This window comes from Condylura cristata, unplaced genomic scaffold, assembly GCF_000260355.1.
Source record: "Condylura cristata isolate star-nosed mole 26May11 unplaced genomic scaffold, ConCri1.0 scaffold00025, whole genome shotgun sequence".
Classification (NCBI taxonomy): Eukaryota; Metazoa; Chordata; class Mammalia; order Eulipotyphla; family Talpidae; genus Condylura; species Condylura cristata.
Window position 1 is genome coordinate 31,028,837 of NW_004567126.1, and position 12,786 is coordinate 31,041,622.

The window sequence follows — 12,786 nt, forward strand, 5'->3', positions numbered from 1 at the left end:
GATCGCAGGGGCACCTGCATCTCCAGGTGGGCAGGTCCCGGGGGTACAGACGAATCGTGGCGTTGGCAAGATGCGATTCCTCCCGAAACTGGGGAGAGTTGTCCACTTTCCCTGCCGAGCCCCTAGAGTCCACTCACCCTCAGGAGGTTGTACCCTTATCTCGGGCTGACCTTTGACCCTGAACTCAAGTGGCAGCTCTGCCACCGTGGTGATGGTCCAAGCGGAGCCCTGACAGGCTCTGGAAACGTCCTCGAATGCTAGACGAGGCCTCTCTGTGAAGTGGGTTACACGAGAGCACACTTGGGGACTCTCCACATGGAAACTGCCGATGTTCTGGGGTTCACACCGTGGTGCTTCTCTGGTTATGCCCCGCTGCGAAGAGAGGATTGCAGGAGGCAGAGGGGCTGCAGGCGGGAAGCAAAAGGGGGTGCACGATAAAGAATGTGGGCCCAGAGGGGAGCGGGGGGTCACTGGGGCAGGACACAAGGCTGTCAGCTGCAGTGGATGGCACAGAGCCCAGTTCCGTACTTGGGCTGGTGACTGCGGGGTGGGGGGTCATGGCGCCCCAGATGGCTGTGACATCAGCGAGAAGGCCGTGTGATGAAGCAGAGCCCGCAGGGGCGCACTGTGAACAGGGAGGAAGGGGGAGGAGGCCCAGGGTGCGGCCACCTGCAGCAGCCGGGAAAGGAAACAGGTTGGGAACCAGCCTGTGACTGCTGGCCAGTGAGACGCCGCGGGGGCGTCCGGGGCCGGTGGGCTGGGAAGACCTGGGCTCTGCCGCTGCCTTGGTTTTAGGATTTCAGACCCCCAGAACTGCCAGATACCAAATTTGCGTTGTTTTAGGTCACCAGCACTGCGGTCAGCGGATACACCTGCCTCTAGAGTTTCAGGTTCTTCATCTGGAAGACAGACTAGTTCTCCCGCGGCCGGGGATGAGCAATGAGCAGAACAAAGAGAAACCCTTGCGGAGAACAACCTAACAGGCGTGGTGAGGCGTTAGCGTAGCACTGGTGCACGGTTATTTTGGTTAGTGTCGGGGGCGGTGTTTCTCCGGAGTGGACATTTGAGGAGTGAGAGGACAGGAACAGCCGCGCAGAGATGGCGAGGTGGGGGCAGGCCGGTGTGCCTGGGCAGAGCGTGCGGACGGAGGCGAGAATGGAAGCGGGAGCCTCTTAGCTTAGCTTTCCTGGCCGCTGGCTGTTTCCAGGCCTCACGTGGTGACATGAGCCTCTCACCCTGGCCAAGGGCCTCCTGGCCCAACCCTCCCAGGCCGTGTCTCCCTGGCGAGAGGGGCCACCTGCGGAGGCCTAGGTTCCCGGGGCACTGCACGGGGGCTGTCGCCTGCTCACAGGTGTGTTGGCTACACCGACAGGCCAGACTGGGAGAGGTTTGCCCAGGGCTGCCACCAGGATTGGGGGCGGCCGTGGGGAGGAGGGGCTCTGCCTTGCCGTCTGGAAGGACTGGGAGCCCCATGGAGGAGCCCAGACACCCCCGAGGAACCCCAGGTCTGGCTGCTGCCCAGAGGCTCTATCCTCCAGGCCCAGCAGGCTGGTGCTGGGGTGGGAGGCCAAGAAGAGACTTTAGAACCTTTGGCCACCAAGCCGCCAGCGAAACCGCGGCTGCTGAGAAACCTGCGAAGCGCTTTCTGGGGGCGACGAGCAACCTGCAGGAAGCCAGAAGCCAGTCAGACCTTCCTGGGAGGCCTGGGAGTAACCAACAGGGGGCCTGGGCAGGGCGGGTGCAGCCGGTGCGTTGCAGAGGGGAGGTGTGCACACTCCCCGCTCACCCTGGGGGGGTCAGGACAGGCCGCCTTCTGAAGACTGCTGGCCACTGTCCATCCAGGGTCAGACAGATGGGACCTGGGCCCTGGGCTAGGCGTGGTGGCGACTTGGGCACCTGTACTTGGGGTGCAGGGGAAGCGGCCCTGGTTGGAGCTGGCCTCCGCCTGATGGGACGGGCCAGTATGTGACTGCTGAGTTCACGCTACCTGAAGCAAGGGGGCGGGCTCTTGAACCCGGGTCTCCTCTCGCCACACCGCTGAGGGTCCAGGGGCCACTTGCGCCTCTCGCAGGCCAGCTGGGCAGGGGCCAGGGCGCCAGCAAGACCCAGCACACACCGGTGTCGGCTTCTGGTTGCGGGAGAGAAGGTACCCCCGTGGTCCTGAGTTGCCCACAGGACGCCTGGGCCCTGTGTCCTCGGAACCACCTGTGCCTGGCGTCCTGTGCTGGCCTCTGCACTGTGGGCATTTAAAGCAGCGCTGCCCGGCTGAGGGCTACTTGCTGGCAGCGGCCTCGGCCCTTTGGCCAGCGTGGCCAGCCCAACAGTGGCCCCAGCCTGTGGCCCTGGGCCCACACTTGTGGGTGGTCTCTGGTAGTCGCTCAGCTCACTCGCGAGTGGAGTGCTGATCTGTGGCTTCTGGCACACCTTTGCTGCCTCACAGAGCAGCTGGTAGCTCAAAACAAGAACATTTCTCTAGCTCAGGAATCTGCAAAGTGGGATCTGTCCCAAGGCTCTTGTTGACAGGCTGAGCCCTGGGCGCCTGTACAACCTTGCCTTGGACATCGTCAAGTGTCACGGAATCACGTTCAGAGAACAGGAAGTTCTCACCACTTGATCTGCCCTTTGAGGGGAGTGGTGAGGCTCTGGAAGCGTCTGCTGTAGAGGACTCACTGGACTGGGAGTGTTGAATATTGTATTACTTTGTCTACTGTGGAAAACAGGAGCTTCTGGAAAGGCGAGTGGCTGGGAGTGATTGCTGTGTCTGTTGTGACAGAGCGGCTCTGGGATGCTCGTTCCTTGCCCACCCCTCCACGGCAGGGTGGAAGTGGGCGCGAGGTGGCCGTGTTCTCGCCACAGCCCCTGGCTAGGGCTGAGCCTGCTTCGGGAGGGCCAGAACCACCTGCAGGTACTGCTCAGCCTGGGCCCTGACTCGGCCCCTGGACTCTGTATTTAGGGAACAGCCCCACTCCTCAGAGGGGACGCGAGAAGGGCCATCGCAGGTCTTGGCGGGAGTGACTGGACTCTGGAAAGTCCACCCCCAGGCTGGGTTCTGGAGTGGGGCCTGGGTTCGAATCCTCTTCACCTCTGGGCCTCAGTTTCCCCACCTACCAAATACGGCAGTGATTTGCCTTCCTCACTGGCTGTGGGGCCGGGACAGGCTACTACGCTGTTACCTGCCCAGCCGACCTCTTCCTCGGAGAGCTGGAGATTGAGGATCAGGCAGGAACTGACTGGCGGGGCCCACGGGGACCGGTCCTACCCATAGCCTTCGGGCTGGACCCACCGGGTTTGGGAGCTCGAGGGCACCGGGCATGCACAGGTGTGAGCAGCTCTCTGCTCCCAGGCTGATCGCAGGGGCACCTGCATCTCCAGGTGGGCAGGTGTGCGCTGTGAGTGGAGGGACATTTCTGCAGACGTGGTGCTGGGAATCGGGGGGCACACACACCGGGTCAGCCTCGGGATTATGCTTTATTACTGCTAGGGGGCTATTTCCCGGGGTCCTGTGCTCCCCACCAAGGGGCTGTGGTGTCACTGCAGGCAGGAAGCAGGGTGTGGGGAGGCTTCCTGCACTTCCCCTGCCCCGATCCGTGTTCACCCAGGATCCAGCAAGACAGATCCAGTGCCCACCTCCCCAGTCTGGGCAGGGGGTAGGCAAGGTACGAGGAGGGGGTTCAGCCCACCGGCTTGACCTTGGCAATGAAGAGGGTGGCCGCTTTCTCCAGGAACTCCTCCCGCGTCATGGGGTTGCTGGGTCGCCTCGCCACCACAGCACGGTCCATGGCCAGCGCCAGGCTGTCGGGCCCCAGGCGGGAGCCGGCCTCCAGGTAGCGGACGGGCGCCGCGGCACCGTCGCCGGCCTGCAGGGCTCCCTCCAGGGTGTCCAGCACGGCCTGGCCCACACGGCGGTCGGCCACGGCCAGGGCGGGGTCCTCCAGCAGCTGGTAGAGCGCGCTGGCCCGCGCCACGAACTCCAGCAGCACGAAGCAGGTGAGCATGCCCGTGCGGAAGACACCCAGGGGCACGGCCTCGTGGTCCCGGCACTGGATCTTGCGCAGCAGCGGCGCCACCACCTCCTCGGGGGCCTCGCCGTCCCGGCAGATGCGCTTGAGCAGCTCACTGTAGGTGCGTCCGTCCAGCCCCGGCTTCTTCTTGCGCCCACTGGCACTCAGGCACTCGTAGGCCACACCCACATTGTTGTTGAAGGCCGTCCTGCGGGCAGAAGGGGCATTGGCGGGCAAGCCAGCGCGGCCTCCGGCGCACCTGTCCGCTGCCAGGGGCCCTTGCCTGGCTGTGCCGCCACCCGGGACCCGCCCTGGGCTCCGAGACTCGAGTCTGCTCACACGCCAGCTTTTCGGTGGGGCGCGCCCTGATGCGCTCTCCCTCCTACTTTTCTTCTGGCTGCACCCGGCTCCCTCGGGCGGTGCGCCAGGCACCCCTGCTTGGCCCGAAGCCCCTTCCAGAGGAGGAAACCGAGACCCAGAGGTGCCAGTGCAGCCGCCGGGGGTCTCCCAGAGGGACTGTGTCCTCGGCCCACCTGGCCGTAAACGCCCCTGCTCCCCCACAGCAGTCATGGCTTATACTGGGTCCACACTTGCTCCCACTAACACTGCTGTCACCTCTCGCCTTGGGGCCTCATAACACCCCCTTGGGGGGCTTTCATGAACTCTTCACCAGAAAGGAAGTTGGGGATGGTCTGGCGGGAGTAGACAGCAGGCACCTGCGAGCTCCCTTATGTGAGGACCACCCAGCCACCCAGCCGGGGGCCTGACGCAGAACAAACGCTATCATCTCCCGTTCTGTCAGGGACTTGATGGGGGGCCCGTCTCTCGGGCGGGCGGCTGCAGCCAGGGTGCAGCCACACCACGTGGGGCAGAGCCGGGGCCTCGGCTCCCTACCCAGGCTCCCGGCTGATCAGCAGCGGGGAGCCCTTAGCAGAATGCAGGCACGGCCACTCTCCGCCTGGCGCCACTGGTGTGCAGGTGTGGGAGGACGGGACGGGTTGCCAGCCACGGAGCCACTGACTGTGCCACCAGTGCCGCTGCGCAGCCCCGTACCCCCAAGCGAGGCTGTGCCCTGAGCTGGCTTTGGCCGCTGAAACTCATGCATGGGACACGAAGTCCACTCTCAATGGCTATTTTAACAGCAACTGCACTGTCCCCAACAGCCTGCTCCCCACTGTCCTGACTGCAGAGCTCCTGCTAACCCCTGAGGTGCAGGTAAGAAGAGAAACTTAGGTGGGCCGAGGTTAGAGGTATCAGGTTACCTGTCACCCTGGCGGTGGCCAGCCATTCACTGACTGCTCCGAGGTCTCTCTTCTGACTCCTGTTTTTGGAATTAGTTCACTCCTTTCTGGAGGCAGCAGCCAGGGTGGCCAAAACTGGAGTGCCTAAGTGTTCATGGAGCACCTTCTGTGCGTAGCTTTCCCTGCCCCCCCCCCCCCCCCGGGACCTACTCTTAAGTCACAGACGTTGCCTTCCTCACAGGCATCTCAGGGCTCTTGCAAGGTGCACACCGAGCACTTAAGCTGGACACAGCCACTAGTTTGACCACAGCTGGGATCAACCCAGGTGCTCCTGGCCTTGAGGGGTAGCAGGATGCACTGAAGGGTAATTGCAGCCCAGTGAGATCAGAGTCATGAGGGAAGACTGGGCAAGAGGCCCAGAGGACCCGACACCTGTGCCTGGGTGAGGTCTCACCTCTACCCCAGGGCAAGCGCACCACCAGTGAAATCTGCGGAATCGTGGGCCACAAGCTCTGCACCTGGAAGCCTGGTCTGCGTCCACGGGCTCTTTGCCTCGGTTTCACCATCTGTGATGTGGGCACTAGCTATTTATGGTGGGCTCCATCTGTGTCCGCTCTACCAGGTGCAAAAATGCATATATATATTTATGAATGTCTCCAGAAGGTGGCCTTCACTTTTGGCCAGCAATTGTCAGTGGGGTGGGGGTGAGGCATAGGGAAGGAAGGGGGAAATTCTGCCCCGAGATGGACCCTGGGCAACGCCTGGGCACACCTGTGGATCTGTGGCTGTCACACTAAGGGTGGTTCTGGTGTCCAATGGGCGGGGCCAGGGATGGGCTTCAGTCTCCCTCAGTGCCCGGTGTGGCCTTCCACAGAGAAGCCCCGATGTCAGCAGTGGGACCTTGGGTGAATAGGCTGCTCCATATCTCCCCGGCCCAGTCCTGTAAACACTCATTTTCTGGCTTAATGGACAGGATGCTATGACGTGGTCAAAAGGCCACCAGGAGAGTCCTGGCCAACAGGACTTGCTCAGTGACCCTGGGCCAAATCCTCCCGGAGCTCCATGATTTTCAAAAGTGGAGTGGGCTGCACGGGGAAATGCAGCATCTGCAAAAAGACACCACAGGAGGCAAAGCTGGCGGGAGTTACAAGCTAACCAGGGAGGCGCTGCCCCGCACCATTGTCTGGGTTCGTCCAGCGCCAAGAGGCAGCGGACTATAGTTCCCAGCGTGCCCCGCGCGTGGCAACCGCAGCCACGCGGAGCAGCCGAGGTGGAGGCCGCAGCCCCCACCCACGCAGCCCGCCCAGCCCCGCACCTCTGGGAGTGATGAGCCAGGCGAAGGTGCCACAGCGCGCGGCTCAGGCGCTGCTGCTGCAGCAGGAGCTGGCCCGGAGGCTCCCCGGCGCCTCCGTTTACCGGCGAGCGCAGTCCCATGTTCTCGAAGTAGTGCGCCAGGAAAGCGATCGGCTCCTCGGGTCGCGCCTCCAGTACCTTCAGCAGGGCTGTGCGCAGCATCTCCGTCACGCCGACCTGCCGCAGGAAATCCTCCTCGCTTTCGGCTGTTGCCGTCGCTCGGGATACCGACGGCCGGCCGCTGTCTGGGAAACTGGCCGCCTGGGCCGCCGCCGGCCGCCGCTTGTCCACTGCCGCCATCTTCGCTGAGGGCAGCGGGGCCGGAAGCGCTGCCATATTTCATAGTGCGTTGGCGCCTCGGCGGCCATCTTGGCTAAGGGCAGGGCGTTCCCAGCCCCGTGGGCGGGGGGCGCGGGAATTACTGCAGCCGGCCCGCCTTTCCCGTAGGTCCGAACAGGAGTTGGAGCTTCGTTTTCCCGTTCTGTGTGCCGGCTGGTTCAGCCCCCGAACGTGAGTCTTGCCAGACTCCAAGATGGCTCACGAGGAAGGACTTAGTTTCTGGCATGACGCCGTAAGGCAGGCCATGTTGGTAGTGGGTGAGCGTGTTTCCCTAGCAACCAGTCTCCCCGGTTACCAGGGAAGCTCCGCGCGCTGGGGAGGGAGCAGCCGCCCAGAGTCGGGGACTGGGCGCCCTCGCGCGCGCTCCGAGCCTTGGCAAACCAGCCTCCCCCCACCCAGCCCAGTGTCTGCCGGAGCGGGGAAAGCTCCGCCGCCCCCGGCCGACTGGGGCCCTCTGCGTTGCCGCAGTCCCTGCCCCACGTGCGCGTTCCAGGCGCGCGCCGCGCGGTCCGCCCTCCTCGGCTTTGACTGGGCTCCGCCACCAGAGGGATTTGTCTTTCATCGAGTCTGCGACCGCGCCGACCTCAGGCCCCCGACGGCGCGGGCGCGGTCCCCGGCCTCAGCGGCTCCTCCAGCCACTGACCGCCCGCTCCCTTCTGCTCCCCGCCCCCTCCGTCTGCCTACCACCACCCAAAAGAGGCAAGTTGCCTTAATAAGCCACCTCGCGTCTCTGTCTTCCTCAGCTGCCCCCACCAAGTATGTCCTCTGCTACTTTGGAGGGCCCCTCGTTACCCCATAAGCCCCAGTGTCCCCACACCCAGGCGCAGGCACAAGTCCTCCCACTCTTGAGGCCGAGCTCCTGCTCCCTCTTACTCCCCGCCCTCCCCCGGGCTAGCGGGGCTAGGGTCTGGCCACCCCCTTTCTGGAGTCACCAGGACAGAGAACAGGGGTACAGAGGATTCCAGCGTCTTCACACCATGACCGGAACCACTGAACCCAGATGAGATACTGTTTATTCTCCAGCCCTGTCCTGACCGGGCCGCCGAGGGGACGCAGGCAGGGAGGAAGCGCAGGTGCTGGCCAGCAGTGCACGGTCCCTGCCCGCCCTGTGCTGCTCAGAACCCCGCCAGGTCCTCTGGCTGCAGCCGAGCAGAGGGGGCTGCTGTTGCCTGCGCCGGCCGGCTGGGCAGGGGCCCAGGGCAGCTGTGGGGTGTCAGTGGGCATGCCGGCAGCGGCAGCGGCGCCTCAGGTGGCAGGCGAGGAGGGCCAGCAGAAGCAGCCCCAGCACCAAGCTGCTTGTCCACAGGTCTGCGGACACTGGGTGGCGACCTGGAGAAGAAGCACCGGGTCCCTGAACCCTCTGCCGGTCCTGCAGAGGACCCCGGCAGTCTGCGCAGGGCTCCCCACTCTCCCGAAATGTTGCAAAGGACTCGCCAGTCTACAGTTTACAGTTTGACTTTACATTTGAGCATTGTGAAATGTGCCCCCCCTCCCCCCAGTAGCCACAGGGCTTAGAGTGAAGCCTGCCAAATTTACCTGACTTCGGCTAGAAGTGGGCTAACTTCTAAGTCCCCACCCAGGGGACCCCTCCAGCGCCGGCCGGGCACTGGGACTGTGGCCAGTCTGAACGCCAGGGGCCGCCGGAGCCATCGCCGGCCACGTCTTTAAGACTTGTTTGGGAAAAGGGTGTGAAATACCTCATTCATGCACACGGGTTACAGGTTGCCATGATGCTTGAGGTATTCTGGGTTAATAAAATAGATCCTCAAACTCAGTTTTCCTTTTTTTCTGAATGTGCTACTAGAAAACTCAAAATCAACTAAGCGACCGTTCTATTTCCGTGACACAGACGTGCAACCTGTGAAACGTAGCATTCACTAAATGCTGTGAAGTGCTCACGGCGGCAGTCTACATGGACTTCCACGTGGCCGGGCACCCCACCAGTGGGTGCCAGGGACACCCTCAAGGCCGAGCTTCCTTGTCTATGATTCACTGTGAGGCTCTGCTCCCTCCCGGCTCCCCCAGTTCCTCCCCAGCCCCTAAGACTCACACATTTCCGGGGCCACATACAGGTTGGCCCTCCGGCCCCCTGGGTCCAGCTGGCACTGGAACCAGCCCTCGGGGCTGCAGCTGGCCCACCGCACGCTCAGCCAGGCCTGGGTCCCGGCCTCTCGCCACTTGTAGGCCGCCAGCCCGCCGGGGGCCTGGGTCCAGCGCACGGTCCCGCCTGGGCCGCAGGTGGCCTCGCACAGCAGCTCCAGACCCCCTGGCACTGGCAACTGGCGGATCTCGAGGTGGCAGGGCCCGGTGGATGTGTTCCCAGGCGTGGGGCCCGGACTCGGGGGGCTGGCAGGTGGAGACGGGAGCCTGGAGTCCTGCTCTGGGGGGGCCTGCACGGAGGCTGTAACCTCGGGCTCCTTGGTAGTCGAGATGGGCAGGACTGGAAAAAGGGGGGTGTCTCAGTCTCCAGCTGGACCACGGGGCTGGACCAGAACCTCTCCTGGGCCACTCGGATGAAGCAGTGAGCAGTGAGGGGTTGGGTTAGGTGCTCCCCTCGCTCCCCTGCCCTGCACGTCCCCCACTGTGAAGGGGGCTCGAGTGCTGCATTTTATTAGGGGCCTGGGAAGTGGGAGGGGTGAGAGTTGGCCCCAGGAGGAGAAGGTGGGAGAGGTTTTCTGCTCCGTCCTGGGGCGCAGATGGGGAGACTGGGGTGCAGGGAGACACAGCCGCATGGCCTACCACGAGGCCCCTTTCAAGGCCAGCGGAAAGGTCCTCCCTCCATGCCCCTCTGGCCCCGACTTCCAGCTCTTCTCCCCCCCTCCATGACCCCAAGCGCTAAGGCTCGCCCCAGGGTGCCCTGGAGAACGCATCATTCTCAGCAGTGGCTGGCGGGCTTCTGGCTTCCGAGGGGGCACTCCCTGTCCCAGTTCAGGCACGTGTCGCTTCAGCTCACATCGGACCCGTACCGAACGCTCGCTCACCCCGAACACTTCTTCATTTTCTCATCAGAATGTACCTCTGAACACCCGCTATGGTCAAGGTACTGTGCTATGAACAAGACGGACACAACCCGTCCTGACGAGGCCGCCCGCGGAGGCAGGGCGTGGGGAGATGAGAGCAGCTGTCTGTCAGCGGTCAGCAGCACAGCGGTGTGTGTGTACGTGTGTGAAGGGGGGTGAGGTCAGGGGAAGCCCCTGTGGGAGGTGCGGGGAGCCACTGGCCGAGCGGAAGTTAGTGCCCTCAGAGGGCGCAGCACCAGCCTGGGGTGACAGAGGCCCGTGAGGGTCCTTCTGTGACCAGAGCAGCGTGAGGGCGGAGGAAAGAGGGAGGCGGCGAGGGGGCGTGACGGGGACCCACGGATGCTGGAGGATGTGGGCTCTCCCTCTGAGGGGCGTGGGAGCCCCAGAGCGCTGGGGCAGCGGGGGGCAGGATGTTGACAGAACAAGCGAGCGAAGCACCAGTCTGGCTGCCCCGAGGCTGGAATACCACTGTGGTGTTGGGGGGCATCTGCTGGAGACGCAGGCGTGGAGTTCCTGAAACTGGGCTACTGTGACCGTACCCCCTCTCAGGGAACCCCGTAGACTCACCTGGGATGGGGAGCAGGTGGCTCAGCTCCAAGCCCGGCAGCCTCATGGTGGCTTGGCAGTGGAGGGCAGGCGGGACGGGGGGCTCGAAGGGGGGCAGCCGCCACTGCTTTGTCACTCGATACAGTTCGTCCTCACCTCTTTGGGGTTCCGCTTCTGTTTCCCTGCTCAGAACCTGAGCTCCCTCCAGCTCCCGGTTCCCCAGGAGCAGGGACAAGGAGAGGATGTTGGGGTCAGTGGGAGTGACATTGTGGGCGGTGCAGGCCACCTCCTGGCGCCGCCCAGCCACCAGGGCCTGGGGGGACACAGTCAGCTGGCCTGGGAAGGCTGCGGGCAGAGACAGATGCGGAGAAGGGGGCGACCTTAAGTGGGGGGCTGAAGCCATAGAGTCAGGCTGGGCCCTGAGGAGGGTGTGGGGGCATGTGGGGCTGCCCTGCACAGTGACTGGGGAGACCCCCCACACCCCCAAGTGGCTGGGTCCTGAGAAAGGCTCCAGAGCACAGCAACAGCAAGGAGTCAGGTATGTGGAATTTGGGGGTGCCCGGGGGTGCTGAGTGTGAAAGCTGGGAGGCCTGGTGGTGGGGATGCAGGGGGCACGCAGCACCCCCGCTGCCTGGACTCAGGCTGGGGGCGCTGCAATCTGGGAACGCCTCCAGGGGCAAAGGGGGCTGGGCGGGCCTGGGCGGCCGAGGGGTGGGGCTCACCGAACACCACGATCTGCACAGTCTTGACGTGGCGGGTGTCCCTGCAGGAGCCCTCGCATATCCTGGTACCCTCGTCCACCCGCGAGGCCTTGCGCACGGTCAGGACGCTGCCCTCCGCCTCCTGCTTCACGGAGCCCAGGCTGGTGTCCAGGCCCTTCCACTGCACAGAGGCCTTGGCCCCGTCCGAGCAGTTCAGACGGCAGGTGAGCTGCAGGAACCCGCCCAGGGCCACCACCGGCTCGGGGGGCCACACCTCCAGGAGCTCACCTGCGGGCAGAGCGCTCTCAGGAGCCGCCCGGCCCTGCCCGGCCCTGCCCGGCCCTGCCCTGGCCTTCCCCCCCTCCTGCCTGCCAGCCCCTCCCCTCAGGCCTCTTCCCTGCGAAGCCCCCTCTGGCTAAGCCCCTCTGGGGCTCCCCCATCGCTCCTCAGCCTCTTTCCCTCTGGAAACCTCCGGCTTCGCTGCTGCCCTGCTGCAGGACGCCCACGAGGAGGGGCAGGAGGGCCAGGCCCCGCTCCATGCTGGCCGCCTGGGCTGCCTGAGCGGGGAGTGGCTTATATAGTGGCGGTGGCGGGATCCTTCCCAGGGCCCCACGGCTCTGTATCGCCTCCCCCTCTTCCAGCTGCTCCCGGGGGGTTTCCAGAGGAGGTTTCTCCAGCCCTGTCCCCCACACCCTGGAGAGAGGGGGGCTGGGGGCCAGCGTTGGGCAGGCGCCAGCGCTCAGGACACGTGGCGGGAAGGTGTGGGCCGGCCCCAGGTGTGGGCCTCAGAGACGAGGCCGGAGGAGGCCGAGCAGGCTGGCCGGAGAGGGCTGAGTGCAAATGGCACCCAGACTCGAGGCTGGCTGGCGAGGGGGCCGCCCGGCCCTGGGGAGCCCCCCTGCAGGCCAGAGCGGCCTGGGGGGAGGGAGAGCAAAGCGGTCTCCAGCCCCAGCTGCCCCGCTGGGGGTACCTTCTGCGAGCAGCGATCTCAGGGCTGAGGGTCTCGGCTGAGGTCTCCTTGAGCTTCTGGGAGGGGGAGGTGACCGTCTCGGGGGTCATAGTCTCTGGGATATGCTGGTGTCCTGGGGTGACCGAACCGAGACTCACCCGTGCCTGGGCTGTCAGCTCCGACCTCCGGTCTTGTCTCCCCTGGGTCCGGTGGGCACGCCGGAGCCTGCAGCCTGGCCGTGGGCAGCCCCTGCTCTCCGTGCCACGCACGGGCCTAGGCCTGGGCCACGGGAGAGGCCTGGGCAGGCCCCTAGCAGGACGCTCACCACTGCAGCAGTCCTGAGAGCTTCCAGCTCCAGAACTAGGCTTGCTCCTGGCCGCTCCCTGCCTGGCCGCTCCCTGCCTCGCCGCTCCCTGCCTGGCCGCTCGTGGTCACTCCCCACCTGGCAGCCAGAGTGCTTGCAGGAACATCTGTGAGCACGCGGACTCCCGGCGCCTGCCTGTGGCTTAAAGGAAACGCAAAGCTCTGCAGCGTCCAGAGAGCCACGCGGTAGCCCCAGGACCTTCGCACAGCCGGTTCCTGCCCCACACTGGCGTCTGCCCATTTGTTGCCTCCTTAGAGTGCTCCTCACTGAAA

At 64.6% G+C, this 12,786-nt stretch overlaps 2 protein-coding genes across 2 annotated transcripts; both read right to left on the bottom strand.

Annotated features, from left to right (window-relative positions):
* Window positions 1-3,449: 3,449 nt before the first annotated feature.
* Window positions 3,450-7,290, bottom strand: TPGS1 (tubulin polyglutamylase complex subunit 1). The gene is made up of 2 exons (XM_004689408.2): window positions 6,558-7,290; window positions 3,450-4,209 (listed from the first exon to the last, which is right to left on the bottom strand). The coding sequence occupies exons 1-2, from the start codon at window positions 6,929-6,931 to the stop codon at window positions 3,672-3,674; spliced, it is 912 nt and encodes a 303-aa protein (XP_004689465.1). The 5' UTR covers window positions 6,932-7,290; the 3' UTR covers window positions 3,450-3,671.
* A 645-nt stretch (window positions 7,291-7,935) lies between these two features.
* Window positions 7,936-11,743, bottom strand: MADCAM1 (mucosal vascular addressin cell adhesion molecule 1). The gene is made up of 5 exons (XM_012729518.1): window positions 11,671-11,743; window positions 11,223-11,489; window positions 10,522-10,845; window positions 8,985-9,374; window positions 7,936-8,263 (listed from the first exon to the last, which is right to left on the bottom strand). The coding sequence occupies exons 1-5, from the start codon at window positions 11,738-11,740 to the stop codon at window positions 8,148-8,150; spliced, it is 1,167 nt and encodes a 388-aa protein (XP_012584972.1). The 5' UTR covers window positions 11,741-11,743; the 3' UTR covers window positions 7,936-8,147.
* Window positions 11,744-12,786: the final 1,043 nt, after the last annotated feature.